Raw genomic sequence first — 20,391 nt, 5'->3', positions numbered from 1 at the left:
GAAAGAGAGAGAGAGAGAGAAAATCCAATTTTAAAACATAAAAACTAAATATGATTATACTGTTCACTCTCATCTCCACCCCCCACCCAAATCAAACCATGGGTGACCAAGCAGTTTATTAACATTTATCATGGTAGAACCTAAAGAACCTGTGTTCATATCCACTTAGTGAGTTATACTTTGTCTGTTAAGTGCAATTGTGACCAAAGCTTTTTTTTTTTTTTTTTGTAATCAGAATGCTTTTCAAACTACTAGTACTTTCTGGTGGCCCTTCTCACTCAAGTTCTACTGCCTGAAGTCTCAGGCATCCATTGTAGGTGATGAATGAATGTCTCTCCCCTGCATCCACTGTGGTACAAGTTATATGAACCAGCCTGGGGGGAATTGAGAAAACAGTCACTCAAATAATTTTCTGTAAGCCCAAACCTGTTTGAGAAAGGCGACAGGATATTTATGGGAAGTTAACATTTTTCAATCCGAGGAGATCATCCGAGTTCACTCTGCAGCAAACAGAATGCTCTAATGAACTAGGTGCACACATTAATCTGAGAATGGGAATCGCAATCTTTTCATCAGATTGCCAGTGGGTTGCTCTGTCCCATATGAAACACAAAGTATATGGAGTGTAGCCCCAGATAAATCATCAGGAAATCGATGTTGCCTCATATAAAGAAACGAATCAAATTGGCAAGTGTTTTGTGTTTTGCTGAATAAGGCTGACAATACTCAGTGGAAGTTGGGAATGTGAGAAGGACCTGGCTCAGCATTACCACGAGTAAGACACGACAGCAGGGTGTGCAGTTCGGAAAATTCTGCCACCTTCCAGCCATTCCCGCGCAGATCAATAGCCTCCCCCGTCAGTGTAGCAATCTGTGTGGGTGACAAATGGGGCGCACGTCCAAAAACAGCACATGCACTTACACAGGAAGTAAAACCCAGATACTTTTATTTACACTTTAGAAAGCAAACAGGCTGCCCACAAAAAATAGTTAGGAAACTCAGAGAGTTTTATTTTGTACTGTTAAAACACGTAGGTCATTGATTCATCTTTATAAATAATTTTTCTGGCAAGAGTAAACTTTTAACCTTCCATTCAAAAACTTCACAACTTCAAGTATTTGAAATGCACTTGAATTTCCCCTGCCTTTATTTTATACAGTACATTCTCATAGCAATTAGCTGACTTGTGAGGTTGAAGAATTTCTTTCAAAGAAAGTTCAAATCTTTACTAGGATAGAATGGGACAAATTAGCATTCTCTTGGTCGGTATTCATTTTAACAGGGCTATTTTTCTTTCATTTCTCCTTAAAGAAAATGGGGAGGGGGGGAATAGGCATACCTGTACAATTCAGATCAAAGCACAAAATATCATTTAAAAAATAAATACCTAAGGCATACTTGCCACACTTTAATTTCAATTTCCTCAGCTGTTTAAAAATTATCTCAAGTGTCGCTGCATTTCTACCTGCTTTCTTACCAGCAACCTCTGTGGCTCTCGCCTGGGCTGAATCTCTGCCTCTGGAGGGTAGCTGCTCATCGTCACTTGTCATGGAGCGTACAGTTTGCTATCCTGGGCTTCACAGGCAATTTCAGAAACTCAAATGACACTATATGGACTTGCTCTAAATCTTTTTTTAGTGCAGTTTGGCAAATATCCCAAATGAAATTCAACTCTAAGTTAAAAGTATCAAACAGAGATAAGTGCTAAGTGCGTCTGTGACTTTCTGGGCCGCCCAGAGGCTCTGGAGAGCCTGGGAATGGAAATCCTCGTTGCCGGGACTGAAGGGACGGTGGAGCCCCGCGGCTCCACCGCTGCAGAGCAGGTACCCACAGAAACGGCAACGCCCGCACAGGCGGCCCCGGTGGTGTTCTGCACCCACTTTGCCCCCCCGCCCCCCCCCCCCCCCCCAGCACGCCTCCGCGGTCTTGGCACTCTACCTCAACGTGTTAAGAACAGCAAGCATGGACACACAGAAGCCTTCTCTCCCGCGGCTCTTCCCCTCCCGCACTCCAGTGCCCCTCACTTCCAGGCTCCGTCTCCGTCTCCCTGCAGCCTGGAACGGCACTTTGGTTTTGGTTGCTAGAAAAGAGGTTATTGTAAGGCTGTCTGGAGAGACCAGCGCTAGATGGCCAAGTCGTTGGGTCTGGCCCGGCCGCCGCTGGCCCTGCTGGCCTTGCTCAATCGGCCCGCATCCGCCGGGGGCAGCGGCGGCGCGTGCGTCTCTGCTGGGGTGGTCACCGGCTGCTCCGCGTCGTCGGGAGTCACTGCCAGTTTGCTGTCCCCCAGGCTGCTGCGGCTCCCGGTCAGCAGCAGGCCGGGCTCGCCGCCGCCCGTCCCGTCGTCCGGCGGGAGCTGCCCGGTGCTGCCCGCGGGGCTCGGGGACGCCGAGGGGGCTGCTGCCCCGGAGGCCTTCCTGGCGGAGGTGTGCTGCTCGGCCTCCTGATTGGCCCAGTTCTGTTCCGTCATGAGCAGGTGCTGGTCCCTCGCGCGGGCATCGGGCAGGGCTGCCGGGTGGAAGTCTGCGGCCAGTGGGGGCGCCCCGGGGTAGCCCGCGGCGGTGGCCTGTCCCGGGGAGGAGGCCGAGGGAGCGCTGAAGGGCGGGAACCCGATGGTGACCGCGGGCGCCTCGGAGAGCGAGGGGGGGCCCAGGGCGCTCCCGCCCCCGGGCTTTGTGGCCTCGGGGGAGTCTGCGCGCGGGTGGTTGGTCATTCCCTGCTTGAGCTTCTTCCAGCCCAGGTGGTAGATCTCCAGCATGTTGAGGAGCAGGGACACACAGGCCACCGCCAGCATGAAGATGATGAAGATGGTCTTCTCTGTGGGCCTGGAGATGAAGCAGTCCACCGTGTTGGGGCAGGGCCAGCGGTCGCAGCGGTACAGCGGCTTCAGCTCAAAGCCGTACAGAAAGTACTGCCCGGCGATGAAGCCCACTTCGAACAGCGTCTTAAAGATGATGTTGAACACGTAGGTCCGAAGCAGGGCTCCTGCGATGCGTACCCTGCCACGGTCGTCGCGCAGCGGCCTGTCCTTCTGGCCGCCGGGCCCGCAGCGTGCGGCCGGGCCAGGGTGCGGGAGCTCGGCCCTCAGCAGCTCCTCCTCGCGCTCCTTCTTCTTCTCCTCCATGCGCACGATGTGCAGCACATGGCCCAGGTAGATGAGGGTGGGCGTGGACACAAAGATGATCTGCAGCACCCAGAAGCGGATGTGTGAGATGGGGAAGGCCCTGTCGTAGCACACGTTCTCGCAGCCGGGCTGCTGCGTGTTGCAAGTGAAGTCCGACTGCTCGTCCCCCCACACCTCCTCAGCGGCCGCGCCCAGCACCAGGATCCTGAAGATGAACAGCACTGTCAGCCAGACCTTGCCGATGACCGTGGAGTGCTCCTGCGCGTTCTCTAGTAGTCTCCCCAGGAAGCTCCAGTCGCCCATTGCTCCAGATTGCTAACCTGCAAGGGAATGGTGCTGGTTAACAGGAGGACACGCAGGGGGCCGGAGGGTCCACGCACCCCAGGGGGGCAGACCTCCGCGGAGGCGGGTGCTGGAAGAGGGGCTCCCTGGGTAGGGGTACAGCCACTTCCAAATGAGTGTGCCACTGAAGGTATGGGTGTGTGCGCGCGTGTGCATGCGTGTGCAGATGCAGGTGTGTGTGCGTGTGCAGGTGCAAGGGTATGTGTGCCGGTGTCTTGCGTGTGCAGGGCTATGTGTGCGCATGTGCAGGTGTGTGTGCATTGCAGGGGTATGTGTGTGCGTGTGCAGGTGTAGGTGCAAGGGTGTGTGTGCAGGTGTCTGTGTGCAGGTGCAGGTGTGTGTGTGTGCAGGTGTGCATGTGTGTGCATGCAGGTGCAGGGGTATGTGTGCACGTGTGCAGGTGTGTGAGAGTGCAGGTGCAAGTGTGTGTGTGCGTGTGCAGGGGTGTGTGTGTGTGTGTGTGTGTGCAGGGGTGTGTGCGCTTGCAGGTGCAGGGGTGTGTGTGGGTGTGCAGGTGTGCATGCATGCGTGTGTCTCCAACATCGTGCTGGGCAGCGATAGAGACCGCAGTGCCAGCATAAAAACCAGCTATTACACCACACACGTGCTGGCACAAACGAGATGCCCAGGGCTACTCAGGCCCTCACTTCAGAGCTGGGGAAACTGGAGCTCCAAAGACAAAGGACTTCCCTGAGAGCCATAGAACGGCCCTGGCTTCCCACTACCCATCCCGCTCTCTGCCAGAGCACGGTCCAAGGGAGTGCTGGTGCTGTGGGGTACACAGCCTGCTCCGATTCCTAACCTCCGCCTTTTAGTCCATGTGACATTAGAGCAACTCTCCCTTATGCCACCCTCATAATTTCTACCACACACTAACCTACTATCTTTTCTGTTATTTGCTTTCTTTTTTACTTTGCAAATGTCTCATAAATGGTTAACTCGCTGCACGTCCCCAGGAGCCTGTGTGGCCACCTGTAAGATGGGATGACAGTCATCAGGTCAGTGCAGTGCATGGCCTCCTAGATGGAGGGGGGCTGGCAGGCCTCCTCTGTGAAAGCAGCAGTGTTCCCCAGATGCAGGGCACCAATGTTACAAGGCGTCCTCCCTGTCACTACTGCTCACGCAGGCCCGGAGCTTCGAACTAGAACCACAAAGAGCTCTGTTGTTCTGTCATTCTTCACACAAGGTAGCGGTCTAAGCTGTAAGTGCATGTAGGACCTCCAGCAACACTAAAGAATACTCTTCTTGTTTTGAATTTTAAAATATTTAAAAATACTAACTTTTATGAATTGGTTCAAAGGCAAATAACCAAAACAAAACTTTACTCACCATGATCTAAAGTAATAGACAAATGTTAACCCCCTCCTAGAATAAACTTCTGACCCTTTGCTTTGGTCATTTGAGGTCTTTTTTTTTTAGGTCTTTTTTTAAAAAAATATTTTATTTATTTATTCATGAGTGACAGAGAGAGAGGCAGAGACACAGGCCGAGGGAGAAGCAGACTCCATGCAAGGAGCCCGATGTGGGACTCGATCCCGGGACTCCAGGATCATGCCTGGGCCAAAGGCAGTGCTAAACCGCTGAGCCACCCGGGCTGCCCTTTTCTGAGGTCTTTAGAGAAATATTGCCATTCATGTATCCTACCAGCCTGCTTGTCCCATATTGTGCCTGGCACCTGTTCTTTTGGGCATGTTCTTAGGAAGTAAAATATTTTAATTTAGAAACTTAATTACTTTTTTTTTAATTTATTTTTTATTGGTGTTCTATTTACTAACATACAGAATAACCCCCAGTGCCCGTCACCCATTCACTCCCACCCGCCGCCCTCCTCCCCTTCTACCACCCCTAGTTCGTTTCCCAGAGTTAGCAGTCTTTACGTTCTGTCTCCCTTTCTGATATTTCCCACTCATTTTTTCTCCTTTCCCCTTTATTCCCTGTAGGGCAGGTCTATTTTTAACTCTTTGAGGAACCTCCACACAGTTTTCCAGAGTGGCTGCACCAGTTCACATTCCCACCAACAGTGCAGGAGGGTTCCCTTTTCTCCGAATCCTCTCGAAACTTAATTACTGAGCATGAAACAATCCATTCCTTCATGAAGGATGTCACGTGTCAGGGAACCATCCCAGGTTACATCCTGCTTCTCCTCAACCCCAGGCTGTCACAGGGTCCCTGCCTGGCATCTCTGCCCATAGCCCCTCCCTTCAATCTGCTGGAGATTTTCCTCTGGGGTGCAGGACAAAAGCCTTGCATAGTGTGTACCACCCAGTCCCTGATCCAACACTCTGGTGATACCAAGCTTCCTGTGGTCCCTGAACCTCTGCTGTTAGGCCTTTGCATGTGCTATTTCTTCAACTTAAAACCAGGGCCTGGCCTATTGACCTGTCACTTACTGCCACTCTCCCTTCAAGAGTGGCCAACTCAGGCTACCATGGGGGCCCTGTGTTTTCTCTTCCTCCTTATCACAGCCCTGGCTTAGTGGCTGTTGCTTCCTTTACATTCCAGGAGGTTCTTTCCATCCTCCCACAGCTCCTACCTTGCTAAGCTACAAACGGCATCCTCTCTCCTTGCTGTCCCTAGACAAGCACAGCCCTCTGAGTTTCTATAGAAAACCACCCTTAACCACCTTGACTGCTTGTGGACTTTCTCCTTAATTCTAGTTCTGAGGTTGGGGTTTGCACACACAGCTTTTCCTTCTGGATGTCTGTAGGCAGAACAGTGGGCAATGTGCATTTCTGGAAGTCTCTAAGAAAAGATCAGTGTGGGGAATGTCATACTTCTTTCTGCTACCTTCCCAGATGTGCAGGCACTTCTGCCTTGCTGAGTACAGCATAATGTGCCAGAAAGGAGTCAGTGCAAGTGCCTGGTAGGTTCTCCCCACAAGGCTGGTGGCACATAACACCTTAAGGGAGGCTCTGCTTGTCACAGAGCCCGGAAAGTGTGGCTGGCATTTCCCTGCAGGGCCAGGGAAGCCAAATGCTCCACAGTGACGGGGGTGTCGCCCACAGTAAAGAACTTCCCTGCCCCAAATGCCCATTGTGAACCTGTTGAGAAACATGAGGCTAGGTCTTAAACCTGTAAGTCTACTCCTGGGACATCATACCAAGGAAATAATCAGAGATTTTGATGAATGAATGAACATGGATATTTACTGTGAATTACTTAGAAAAAGGAATAATTGGAAGCAGAAGTGTCCACTAAAGGATGAGCAATTTAAATACATAACAGTGCCCAAGGCTGACATCAGGATCTGGCTTAACCCAGATCCCATTCCTGGTCTTTCTCTCCCTTGCTTACCTTTAATGTGACTGGGAAGAGAAATTTTTGCTTTCCTACCTCCTTTGGTTATATTAATGAGGTGTAAGAAGTTGGCTGGGGAACATCTGGGAAAGCTTTTAGTTTCCTAATAAAAAGGCAGATGGTACCTGTGCTGTCCCTTCCCCCTTCTTTCCATAGTGAGTATAGATGCGCTGCCCGGGGCTGGGCAGTCACCTTGCAAGCACATGTCAGTAAGTGTGAGGGAGGGATGTATGGGTGGCTCGGTGGTTGAGCATCTGCCTTCGGCTCAGGACATGATCCCAGGGTTCTGGGATCGAGTCTCTCATCAGGCTCCCTGCGGGGAGTCTGCTTCTCCCTCTGCCTATGTCTCTGCTTCTCTCTGTGTGTCTCTCATGAATTAAATAAATAAATAAATAAATAAATAAAGGAATGAATGAATAAATAAATGCATGCATGTATGTATGTATATATGTGAAGGGTGGTTGAGAAAGACCAAGGCACCTGTTGTGACAAGGTAGACCTGCTGCAGCAACACTGACAGCCACCTCCAGACTTATATGAAGGAAAAAACTCTATTTGTTCAAGTTAGGTTTTCTACTGCCTGCAGACAAAAGAATTCCTAACCTATACAGTCCCTTTTGATTCTTTTTTTTTTTCCTTTTGATTCTTTATAGAATAAATCCAGGCACAAATGAAAAGCTGTGGTTCATTCATAACTACTGAAATACAAGGTATTCATTAGATACAATTTTTACGATCATCAATGACATGAAGAGATACTTATTCTGTAATGATAAATGCCAAAAGCCTAATACGAAACTATAGTGTGATACCAGATATTTTACACACATTCATTCATGTAAAAGGAAGAACAAAAAAGATATCAAAATGCTAAGTGTTAACCATAGTGTTTCTAGAACTGGGTGATTTTTATTTCCTTTTCATATTTCTTTGCATTTTCTGTAACAATATCACATTTATCATTGTAAAGGATTCATGACCATTACTTTGTTTCAAAGTTCTAATTTTTTAAAAAGTCAGACGCCTTTTTCATTGTTCTTTCATTACGGTTTCTACTCCCTAGATCTCTTTCATCATGCCCCTGATAAGCACACAGAGGACAAATACAATACCTGTGACATGATTAGCCCAATGTCAGAGGAGAATGATCCTGGGATCTCTGAGACGCAACATGAACCCTGACACTGGTTATCACTGATGGCATAGAGCTTACACTGGATTCTCCTGCCATGGCAGTCTACCAATTTCTCCCAAAGCAAGGGCCAGGCTGTTTGTATCCTGTAACTCACTGCTGAGTCTTACTACTGCTCCACTATTTACTCTCATTTCACAGTTTGGGTTTTGTTTTGGAAACTGCATGAATGAATGAACAACAACAACAACAAAATTAACCAGAGGACCGGATACCTATGGGAAAGCTGGCACTAGGGGTCAGAGTCAGATGAAAATGGGAACCTCCAGATTTGAAGCAACATCCACCTGTCCTCATACTCATCAGTCTGCTCCAGACACCATGCAGACGTTCCTTTTTTTTTTTTTTTCATGCAGATATTCTTAAGGTGTTTTACCAATATCACTTTTTAATCATATCCCTGATACCAATTCAGGGAGAAAATGACAGCAGAGGAGTGAAGCACACCCAGAACAGCAAAACTCTGCTGGCTAAGTACAAACAAATGACAACACCGGGGACCCCATGACCCACTGAGGGCTGGCCTCAAGTGAGACAAACATGGTGACTGGATGAGATATCCTTCTGCTTGAAAGAGGAAAATGGGTTTATTCTTATTGTCAAAATATCGGGCCATTTCATAACACTAGAGCAGCTCCTGGAAGTTCACACTATGAATGCTTACTTTGTAAGGTGCATGTGATCTAATCATAGAGCATCACAGCTACAGCACTGAGCACGTTTAGATAACAGATCCACCACGGTGGCAGTGGGATTCTCTAGTACTTGTATGTGGACATGGATTACCTCTGTGAGATGGTATTTTTATTTTTATCTCAGCAAAAACTTTGATTCTGACATTACTGCAGAACAAGATCTTCTGTTGCAGAGTTTATGCAGATGCTTCCATGTTCTCCTAATAGTTACACTTTCCCTTTCAAAGCTGTATGGTTTCCCCTTAGCCTTTAGGATATGTTGAGTGTCCCTTCATATCAATCGATGGCTATTCATTAGCAACAACCTTGTGCTCAACTCTGGGCCACGTGTTCTGTTGAATACAGTGAAGGTAAAAACACGGTCTCTATCTTGTCTACTTGTGGAGTCTACTTGTGGAGATAGGAAAATTGAGGAAAATGGGGAGCTCTGTAGGTACAGAGAGATTTTAGAGAAGAAGGATATTAATAACAGAACAAGGGATCCCTGGGTGGTGCAGCAGTTTGGCGCCTGCCTTTGGCCCAGGGGGCGATCCTGGAGACCCGGGATCAATCCCACATCGGGCTCCCGGTGCCTGGAGCCTGCTTCTCCCTCTGCCTATGTCTCTGCCTCTCTGTGTGTGTGTGTGTGTGACTATCATAAATAAATAAAAAATTAAAAAAAAAAAAAAACAGAACATGGAGCCAGGGAAAGCTAGCCAGGGAAGGGTGGCATTTGAGCTGGGTTTAGGAGAGGTGGGTTTGGGTAGGGGAAGAGGGACAGGAGTGCATTTCAAGGTCAGATCTGCATTCCCATGGCAGGGGGACTATGAATGACCCGGCATGGCCGGAATAGGGGCCCCATGTGCGAGCACTGGCTTTAAATGGCTGCTTCTGCACAGGAAAGCTAGACAGGCTGCACTGTGAACATAATAGGCGCTCAGCAAACACTGGTATGACAAATGAGTGAAAGGACATCGAGGGCCACTGAATCACTTGGAGAGCGGAAAGATGTGCTGAAAGTGCTGTTCAGGAAAGAAGGGGCCCCCTGACAGGGCCTCAGGAAGAGTGGTAATCTCCGAATGAATGCCGCAGCCAGGGCGGATGACAACAGGGTGAGTGGAAAAAGGAAGGACAGAAAAGGAGACACAGTCTGGAGACAAAAATAAAGCAGAATGTAGAGTCTGCCTAGAGTCAGAGAATGAAAGAGAGAGGCACGAATTAAAGACAAACCTCGTATTTCTGAGCCCAAGTGGGAAGATCAGGGGGGCCATGGGAAGAGAGAAACACTGTGGGGGGGGGGGTTGGCTAACTGGGGCTGGAAGAAAAGATGATGATGGGTTTTGTGACCATCTGGATCAAAGGTAGTGGCAGAAGGTATGAGTGAGGCTGTCCAGGAGGAGGCAGGAGACAAGGAGCAAGGTGAGGCCGGGCAGAGGCCTGCAGTGCAGCTCCACCTCTCCTGAGCGCACAGCACACAGCACAGCAGGGAGGAGGGGCCTCATGGGTGAAGAGCTGTGGGAGGGGACGCACTGCCCTCGGTGTGTGGTCACCACTTTGATGAAGGGTGACCCTGTGGGTGAGAGCTTGAGGCCAAGTACTGACGGGCAGCAGTGACCCCTCGAAAGTGTTGGGGGGAGGATGTTCCTCCATGGGACCTGCTGAGGTCTGCCAGACAAATTCACGTTCTTTGGCTTGTATTTGTTTCCTTACCAAAATCATATCAGATAATGTCAAAATGGAACACCCTTTCTTCTCTATAGAATTGACTTCCACATTCAACTTTGCACCACCCAGATTGAACTTTTGCCTTGTTCTCTGGGATACCCAGGAGCCCTCGCGGCCCACTCGACCTGCTGGGAGGGCTGTCCCCATCTCAGAAGGCACACTCGGAGAGCGTCCGCGACACTGGAGATGGGGTAACACGGCCGGCCTTCGGAAGCCAGAGGAGGGCTTTGAAGAAGGGGGTGACTAACAGTGTCAGCATTCCTCGGTGTGTTCAAGACGGATGGACGGGAAGAAGAGGCCCTTTGATCTCACAACAAGGATGGCACTGCTCGTCCTCAAATGCCCAGGCCAGGGGGAGCCCTGGGACAGAAACAAAAGTGCAGACCAGTGGCTCGAGGCCGAACGGGGGAGCGAAGTGTTGACTTGGCTCGGGGAGCACTTGCTCAACAAGTCTAGAACTCAAAGGAAGGAGAGGTGCAAAACGGTTAAAAAGTGGGAGAATAAGGCCCAAAGGAGGTGCTTCCAGGACAGGGGTAGGGAAGGCTACGGACGGGAGCCGCGGGGACAGGGGGTGGAGGGACCGTGGGGCTGCCCCGCACCAGGACGGCCCGGGGCAGAGCCCGGCTGAGAGGGCGGGAAGCGCGAGCTCCCTCCAAAGCGATGACAGGGCCCTTCTCAGCGGGGTCAAGCCAGAGGTCGGCCCCTCGGGCAGGGGCAGGACTGCAGCTCCTGAGAGGAAAGGGGGGACAGAGAGGAGGAGAAGGGACTGGGCTCCGGGTCGGCGGCGCCCAGCCAGACGTGGCGTCTCTGTCTGTGGGAGTCGTGGCCCCCGAGCGGGGCCGAGCGGCAGCCGCTCCCCGTGAGGCCCTCGGCGGCGGCGGCCAGCGGAGGAGGGCGCCGGGCCGGGCCGCGGGCGGGAGAGAAACGCAGGCTGCGGGGGGCCGAGGGCTGCGGGCAGGCACCGGAAGGCACAGACCTGGGCTGCTCTGCTCGGGAGGACCGCCGGGAGCCGACAGGCCCGTGTGGGGCGGGGGGGGGGGGGGGGGGGGGGGGGGGGCAGATCAGAGCGGACCGTGCCGAGAACGCCGGCTCACACTCCACGTGAGATGAGAGTGCGCTGGACGTTGAGCAGAGGAGTCCTGTCCTCCGACTTACATCCTCACGAGCCCCTCTGGTTGTTGTGGAGAACAGGCGTGGGGTGGAAGGGGCAGTGGGCAAAGGTGAAAGCAGAGGGCTGGGGAGCAGGCTGCGCTATAATCCACAAAAGTGGCAGTGGTGACAAATGGCCGGGTCTGCGCAGACTCTGAAATAGGTCCAGCATGATGCGCTGACAGGTCAAGGGTTGGGGGAGAGGAGGAGGAGGAGAGGCCAAGGGAACAGAAGGAGGGGAACTGCCATTTACCAAGATGGGGAAAGTAGAGGAGGTAAAGGTTTGGAAAGGCATGGGAATCACGAGTTCTATTCTGAATATGTTAAGTTTGAGACACCTATTAGGCAAGCATGAAGGCTAGAGAGAAACACTTGGGAGTCATCATCAAACCCTGAGACTGGACTGAGATTATCTAAGGGCAGGGGAGAAGGACAAGGGGGCCGAAGACCAAGCCTTGGGGGCACTCCAGCATCTGCACGTCAGTACAGAAGGAGAAACTTGCAAAAGAGTTGCTTATTAGGAAATGCAACTTTTAGTTAAGACTCAGATGGAATAACACTCAAAAGGTATCATTTGCATTCTACTTGATTCTCTTTTGTGACGATACTTTGACACTGAAAACATTGTTACTAGGTTTTTAAATTAGAGGTAGTATAACTTGGAGTGTGGGTAGGCAAATTAATTTTGTGTTAACTGTTTGTGATCGCCTGGAACATGGTTGAGTAGGATTTTGAGAGTCACATATAGGCTTAGCCAGAAAGAGTTCTATGTTCCTTTAGTGATGTCTGCTAGAGTTTGCTATAAGGCAGTGGTGGCCAAGATGCTTTTTGCCATCTCTGACTTGGCACAAATTTAAAAGAACATGGTAGACTGAGCTAGTCACAAATATGATACAATGAAAAAAGGCTTATCCAGCTATCTTTCCAGCACGTGGAAAGACTGTTTTCCATTAGCTTCTTTTATACCTTACTTGCCTTTTTCAAGCATTCACATTTAAGACAGTAGTTTCCAGATGCCATGGGACCTAGCCCATGTTATTATGTACCTACCACACTTTTTCCATAGTTCTGATCTGACTTTTTAAAAAGGAAACAGAATTCACAATAAATTCACCAAAAATAACAAGAGACTCCTTCTTCTTTTACTCTATAGCTTCAACTCCAACATTTAGCTTTGTCTCAGACTAAAAAGCAAGACGGGAACTAGGCTTTTAGAAGCTGGCTCAATGAAATTTACAACACAGGGCCATAGTGCCGCAGTGCCATGGCACTCATGGCACTGGGAAAAGTTCAACCACAAAGACAAGCACGAAGGAGGAAAATATTGAACCTCTGATGCTTCAGATAAAGTAACATGTGACATTGTTTACCATCTCCAGAAGAAAAGACTGATCACACCAACCAGCAGGACACCTAATGTCAAGAGTTCTAGATATACTTGATAACTGGTGGAACAAGTCCCCCAATTTTGTTCTTCATATTTGTCTAGGCAACTTTTGGCCTTTTATTTTTTCCAGATGAAATTTAGGTAGAGCTTGTCAAGTTCCATGAAAATCTGAGACTCAATTTTGATTGGAATTGCATGAAATTTATAGATGAATCAAATTTAGCTCTTTACAGTTAAAAATAGATCTGCCCTATGACCCAGCAATTGCACTGCTGGGGATTTACCCCAAAGATACAGATGCAATGAAACGCCGGGATACCTGTACCCCGGTGTTTATAGCAGCAGTGTCCACAATAGCCAAACTGTGGAAGGAGCCTCAGTGTTCATCGAAAGATGAATGGATAAAGAAGCTGTGGTCTATGTATACAATGGAATATTACTCAGCCATTAGAAACGACAAATACCCACCATTTGCTTCGACGTGGATGGAACTGGAGGGTATTATGCTAAGTGAAATAAGTCAGTCGGAGAAGGACAAACACTATATGGTCTCATTCATTTGGGGAATATAAAAAATAGTGACAGGGAATAAACGGGAAAGGAGAAAAAATGAGTGGGAAATATCAGAAAGGGAGACAGAACATGAGAGACTCCTAACTCTGGGAAACGAACTAGGGGTGGGGGAAGGGACGGTGGGTGGGGGGTGGGGGTGTCTGGGTGACAGGCACTGAGGGGGGCACTTGACGGGATGAGCACTGGGTGTTATTCTATATGTTGGCAAATTGAACTCCAATAAAAAATAAATTTACAAAAAAAAAATTTAGCTCTTTACAATCTAGTTTCCCCCCGCCAATAGGCACAACTGATCCATTGATGTTGACTTTCTTCATGCCTTTCAATAGTGCTTTAGGATAATGTTCCTAAAGGTCTTAAACATCTTTTGTTAGATTTATTCCTAATTTATACTCATTCTAATTTTTTTGTTCCAAGTCGTTTTTTCATTATAACTTTTTATTGGTTACTGTTGGTACTTAGGAACATTGTTTTTATATATTGATCTTATATCCAGCAGCCTGTTAGAAAGCCTTAATAGTTCAATAGTTAGGAGATCCCTTTGGATTTTTTATGTAACACATAATCGAATCATCTGCTATTGAGGACATATTTGTTTCTTCCTCCTTGAGTTCTAATTCCTGTTATTTCTTTTTCTTGTCTTCCTGTACTGGCCAGGACTCTTAGCACCATGTGGAGATGGTGATATCTTTTCTCATTTTTGTCTTTAACATGAATGCTTCTCAAATTTTATCATTGAGCATGATGTTTCAACTTTTATCAGGCAAAGAAGTTTCCTTCCAATCTTTGTTAATGGTTGGTTGGCTTTTGTTTTCTAAAGCCAATACTTTTCTCCTGTTATTGTGATATTTATTTATTTATTTATTTATTTAAATAGAAGAATGTTTTATTTTATTTTTTAAAAGATTTTATTTATTTATTTATTCATGAGAGACACAGAGAGAGAGGGAGAGACATAAGTAGAGGGAGAAGTAGGCTCCATTCAGGGAGCCCGATGTGGGACTCAATCCTGGGACTCCAGGATCATGCCCTGGGCCAAAGGCAGGCTTTAAACTGCTGAGCCACCCGGGCTGCCTTAAATTACTATTTCTTAAGTTAATTTTTTTTTTTTTTTTTTTTTTTTTTTTTTTAAATTTTATTTATTTATGATAGTCATCATAGAGAGAGAGAGAGAGAGGCAGAGACACAGGCAGAGGGAGAAGCAGGCTCCATGCACCGGGAGCCCGATGTGGGATTCGATCCCGGGTCTCCAGGATCGCGCCCTGGGCCAAAGGCAGGCGCCAAACCGCTGCGCCACCCAGGGATCCCTCTTAAGTTAATTTTGATAGTTCATATCTTTTAGAAAATTTTCTATTTTACCTAAGTTTCAAATTTATTGGCAAAAAATTATTTATGGTATTTTCTTATGATTTTGAAATTATATGGTATTCATGATTAGAATCATTTGTTTGGTTCCAAATACTGTTTATTTGAGGCTTTTAAAATATTAGTCTTTTTTTTTTTTTTTTGTTTTTTTTTTTTGTTTTTTTTTTTTTGTTTTTTTTTTTTTTAAATATTAGTCTTATTAGTAGTTTTTCTTTAACTAATGAACCAATTTTGACATGCTTGAAAAAGGATAAGAGTTCATTTTGTCATTTTTTCCAATGTTTTATCACCTATGCTATATTTATAGCATATTTATATATACAAATATATAAATCATATATATTTATAGTATACAGAATAAATCTACAAAAAATTCCTATAGATCTTTTAAGTTGATAATGTTGATTTTAGTATTTGCTAGTATTATTACAAAATATATATGTGTGTGTATATATAAATATATAATTTAAGGGTATCCTTTATCTTACTGTGAAATTGTTTATTATTGTACAGTTTCAGGGGAGTCCTTATTTTAAATGAAAAAGTGCATGGTTTCTATTACTTAACTTTTCAGTAATCTCATGCTCTGGAAGGAGACATCATTCTACAGATCAACTGATCAATGAAATTATAAAACACCATTTTTCTAACCTCTTTATCAATAATTTTAAAGTACTGCTAGGAGTATATATAAATGTTTATTTATTTATTTGTTTATTGTCAGAGAACAAATCTCCAGAAACACGAAATAGTTTTTAAATTATACTTTATTTTTGTTTTAAGATTTTATTTTTCAAGTAATCTCTATACCCAACATGGGGCCTGAACTTACAATTCCAAGATCAAGAGTTGCATGTTCCACTGACTGAATCAGCCAGGTGCACCTTATTCTTTTATTCTATTTGTTTATTAAATAAGAATGGATAGAAAACACCTGCCATCCATATGCTATTATCCCTCTCTTTTCTCTTTTATGTGGGAATTTTAATTGTTCTTTGAGGGGCTGGATCTTAAATTGTTTATAAATACTTGAAAAGTCATATGCTCTTAAGTCTTGGTTAAGGTAAATATGATTAACATTTTCATACCGAGTCAAAGGGGGAAAAAGTTTTTCTTTTGTTTTTGACATTCTGTAACTTATTTTTTTTTAAGATTTTATTCATTCATTCATTCAAGACACACAGAGAGAGAGAGGCAGAGACACAGGCAGAGGAAGAAGCAGGCTCCACGCAAGGAGCCTCATGCAGGACTCAAACCCGGGAATCCAGGATCACACCCTGAGCCAGAGGCAGGCGCTCAACTGCTGAGCCACTCAGGCGTCACTGACATTCTGTAACTTAAAAAGCTGAATGAGAGCTAATTTTAAGTTGAAAGCAACTTAAACAACTGTATTAAAGAACAAATGTATTCAATTTTTATATTTAAGAACGACAAAAGTAAAAATAAACTTTACTTTTTAACCACAGTATTTCTTCTTGAAATACTCAAATAAAATAAATATTCCTACCAGAAATCAGTATTAAGTCACCATTTCCACAATTAGAGTTCTAATATTAAGCTAGAAAATTAACAGCTGGTTGAGCTTCAGTTCAATTGACAGAAAAATGTAAATAGTCTGGAGCATAATTAGAAACATGACTGTCTTCCACTACTATTCATGCCATACTGGGCTTCCTCTTTAAACCCTCCAAATGTTTTCCCTGTTCCATTACCCTGAGGAGTCCTCCGGTTTCTCCTACCAATTATTAAATGGCATTAAAAGTTTTTAAAATAACTGCTGTGAAAGACCTAAGGATACCACTTGAAGTTTTCATTTAAACATTTGACTTACACATTTTAGTGTAATTTAGCATTAATTTTAATGTACTTGAGCATTAGTCCCTAAACTTTTAATGAATAATGAAAAAAAATCACTTCCCTTGAAGTAAAACTGAATTTACCAATACTTCCTGAAGGGTGGCTTGGGGTAAGGGTAAATAAAGAAAATTATAGGGATGCTTTAGTGTATTACTGCTCCCAACAGGATCTCGTCCTGTCTAAAGCACAGATCAGGCCTTCTGAAGAGTATACCAAGCACTGACTTCACACAGTCTGGTCAGTTAAAAGTAATTTCCCTCTATAAATCTAAATTACATCCTTCAGGAATCTGGTTCATCCAGGGAGGAAATATGGAATCACAGGGCTAGAAGAACCTCAGAAGTGGTCTAGTTTATCCTCTTTATTTTACAGATTGGGGTATGGAGGCCCCGACTGGACACTGTGATTTGCCGAAGGCTACACAGCCCACAATGCTGAAGCCAGCACGAAAACTCCTGACTTTTGACTCGGTCAGTCATACCTTACCCTTCCGCGTGACTTCACCGGATTATGCACCAGGCAGATTGTTCAGATTACAACAGCTGCCCTTTTAGTTATATCGCTCGATCACACTCTAAAACGTATGTTTAGAAACATGGGTTAGAGTCCAAAGTGGCTAAAATTATTAAATATTATTGACATGCTAAGAACGGTCCTGTTACTCCACCATATAAATTGGAATTGTCATTTTAAAGCAAATTCAGATATTATCTTTACTCTTGCTTTAGTGAACAAAACCTCACAGCCCGAAAATTGTGATATTTTATTTTTCTGTCTATATTACTGACACAGATTACATCTGTCAAAATGGTTTCTATTTTTGTAATAATTTCTATAGTATAAATATAATTTCACTTCTAATTCAAACCCACTTTTATGAGTGTACAACATAGAAATCTCTTCTGTATTCTAGAATAAAAGATTAATTTTAAAGCTAATAAGAAATGGAGTTTTGTGAATAAAATAAGCATTAATTCCTGGAGATAATCAGGTGGTCTGAACAAAAAAATTAAGTGATTTTTGCATTTAGTATCATTAATTTGTTAACAGTAAATAAAGCAAACCACTAATTCTTCAAATTAAAGGAGATGTGAGAGTGCAGAAGCTGTTCACATCAACCATTATGAAGTCATACTTTTGAAGACCAGAGATTTTTAAAAAGCAGTAGAGTACTAACTTAGTTATCATGATGAAGAATTTTCCAACACTGTAAAAATGAAAATTAAGATTAAACTTTATCATTATTTTATTCCCTTTATGCCCTTTATGCATTATATTGAAATGGCAAAAGCATACTGTTTTTAGAGACACATGTATATTGTTAATTATCACATATATTGGATTTTTTTTCCTCTCTTCAATTTAATAAATATTTATCAAACACCTATTTTGTGTGTGGCACTATTAATTAAGATATGGTCTTACTCTCAGGAGGTTCATTCACATTCTGTGGGTGAGACAGACTTGTAAAAAAACTAATCAAAATATAATACGGCAAGTGTTACATAGTACTGGTAATGGCCACAACACAGTGGAGTGGAGAGACAAGGACACTGTATGTTAATCATGAGTTTGGCTGAGTTTCTTAATATAGAGATCCTGGGAATCATGCTATCTATACAGGGTGAAATACTTCTCAAGGGCCTGTCCACTGTCTGGAATGTTCTGATATTTTAGTATGGTACAAAAACTATGTTTATTCATGCATTTATGTGTGATACTGAGGTAAAATCCTAAAAATTTATATATCCTATTTGTTCTGTTAGGTGCATGTTCACGTAATGGTAACACTCGAAAGACTAATATTATTTAAATTCTTTGCATATATGAGGCTTTATAAAATGTCTGTGATACACGTAATTTTAAGGCTCAAATGTGTAGTGTAAAAGTTATTTTTGTTAAGAAAATGAACACAACTTGAAATGTAAGTAATATTCAAGGAAACTGTGTCAAAATTCTTTTTCTTATTTACGAACAATGACATTGTGTTACATTTCATTATCTTAAGATGGTGTTAAGCCATTAATAACATTCACTGGCTAACATAAATAGCATTGTTTAGTTTGTTATAGTAGTAAAGTTTTTGTGAATTACTTTACACTACAGGGACACGTGCATTGTCCTTATGAGATGCTAATCTCAACATGAATCAAACTGCTGAACTAGTGGAATATGTGCCAAATTAGCTGTTGTTTACTTAGAACACACTGACTCTTGGAAAATAAATCTCTCCCCTTTCCTCTTTAATCTTTTAATGTTTGTTTTGCAATACATTTCACAGCACATTGATGGTCAGTGAAGTGATGCACACATCATAAACCATCAATTTGAATTCTTGAGTCCTATAAACTAAAGCATAATTCACGTCTCGGATGTTTGCATAGCACCACTTTTAGGTGACAAATTTTGGCGATATCTTGGTAAAAACCAGAGAACTCCACTTGTCCCTAATGTCCTAGTCATACACATTCGTGAACCGAGGGCTCTGCAGACTGGGATGAAGTCTGCTCACTACAGTGCAGAGTAGACGGCAAGGCAAATGCACCCGCATCGCTGCAATTTACTGTCAGAACAGCCCCTGAAAGAAGGGACTACTGTGGAATGCAGATAAGTGTTTTTCCACTCTTCTGTAAATTCTTTATACTTAAACATACTGTAACAAGCACATGGGTCAAGAAATTAGATCGTGGTACTTATAACTAAAACATTTCTTAAAAAAACAAAAACAAAAACACCTTCCAAAAAGTTTCTTAAAAGAAGTAAGCGAGCCAACATTGTTCCTAAAAGACACCCACAGCTCTGCAGAAAGCGTGGCGATGCGAGACGCCAGCAGACAGCTGGACTCCGTTCCCTGTGGCCGTGGTGTCTGTCGAGAGTAGTCAAGTATTTAAACAGTCCTCAGACCCCTCGGACCTGCCGTCCGGAGCCACTCCCGCTCCCCACCCGAAGGGAGAGCCCGACAGCAGGCATCTCCACCCCGCGGTCCCCAGGGGAGGCCGTTACAGGCCGAGCCCCCGCGCTCGGCAGAGGCCCCGGGAGCGAAGCAGCCGCGGTTATTCCCCAAGTTCCCCGGCAGTTGCCCGTGTCCGGCCCTCCAGCCCTGCCGCTCCCACCTCTTCCCAAGAATTCCCGAAAGAATTCCGGGAGGCCGGGAGCCGCCGGCGCGCCGCGGGGCTGGGGCCGCCTCGCTCCGCCCGAGCCCGTCCTCCGTGCGGGGACCCGGCGCCCGCCCCTCCGCCCCGGGGCTGCCCCGGCCGCCGGCGCCTGGGCCCCGGGGCGCCCGGCCCCGCGCTTACCCCGCTCTGCCGCGGCGGCGACCCGGGTGCGCTCCTCGTCGAGCAGGGCTCCCGGCCGCTCTCAAAAGGAGACTTTGTCCTACACGTGCGGTGCAACTTAACGCGTGCGCCCCGCGCACGGGCCCAGCCTCCCCGCCCCGGCGGCCATCCCCTGGCCCCAGTGCGCCCCGCGCTCGGCGCCCCCAAGCCGCAGCCCCGGCCGCCGCGCCACGCCCCCGCCGCCTCCACCTCCTCCTGGGGGCCGCGCGGGGGCGGTGCCAGGGTGCCGCGCAGGGCCCCCGCCCCGCACCCGCCTCTCGTTCCCGTCCCGCGCACCCACCTGCAGCCCGCCCCACCCCGCACCCGCAGTCCGCATCCCGTCCCGCCCGGCTGCACCCGCAGCCACAGCACGCACGCCGTCACAGCGCGCCCGC

General features: G+C 46.1%; 1 protein-coding gene across 1 annotated transcript; it reads right to left on the bottom strand.

Moving 5' to 3' along the window:
* Nucleotides 1-929: 929 nt before the first annotated feature.
* On the bottom strand, nucleotides 930-20,179 carry GJA3 (gap junction protein alpha 3). Its single transcript, XM_025462768.3, has 2 exons — nucleotides 19,979-20,179; nucleotides 930-3,441 (listed from the first exon to the last, which is right to left on the bottom strand). The coding sequence occupies exon 2, from the start codon at nucleotides 3,422-3,424 to the stop codon at nucleotides 2,123-2,125; it is 1,302 nt and encodes a 433-aa protein (XP_025318553.3). The 5' UTR covers nucleotides 3,425-3,441; nucleotides 19,979-20,179; the 3' UTR covers nucleotides 930-2,122.
* Nucleotides 20,180-20,391: the final 212 nt, after the last annotated feature.

The sequence above is a fragment of the Canis lupus genome, chromosome 25 (genome assembly GCF_003254725.2).
Source record: "Canis lupus dingo isolate Sandy chromosome 25, ASM325472v2, whole genome shotgun sequence".
In the NCBI taxonomy this organism is placed as follows: domain Eukaryota; kingdom Metazoa; phylum Chordata; class Mammalia; order Carnivora; family Canidae; genus Canis; species Canis lupus.
Note: the sequence above shows the minus strand (reverse complement) of the source record. Positions and strands in the feature narration are given on the sequence as shown.

Bases quoted from the DNA above. Each gene is read 5' to 3' on its own strand.
- GJA3 (XM_025462768.3), bottom strand. From the start codon at position 3,424: ATGGGCGACTGGAGCTTCCTGGGGAGACTACTAGAGAACGCGCAGGAG.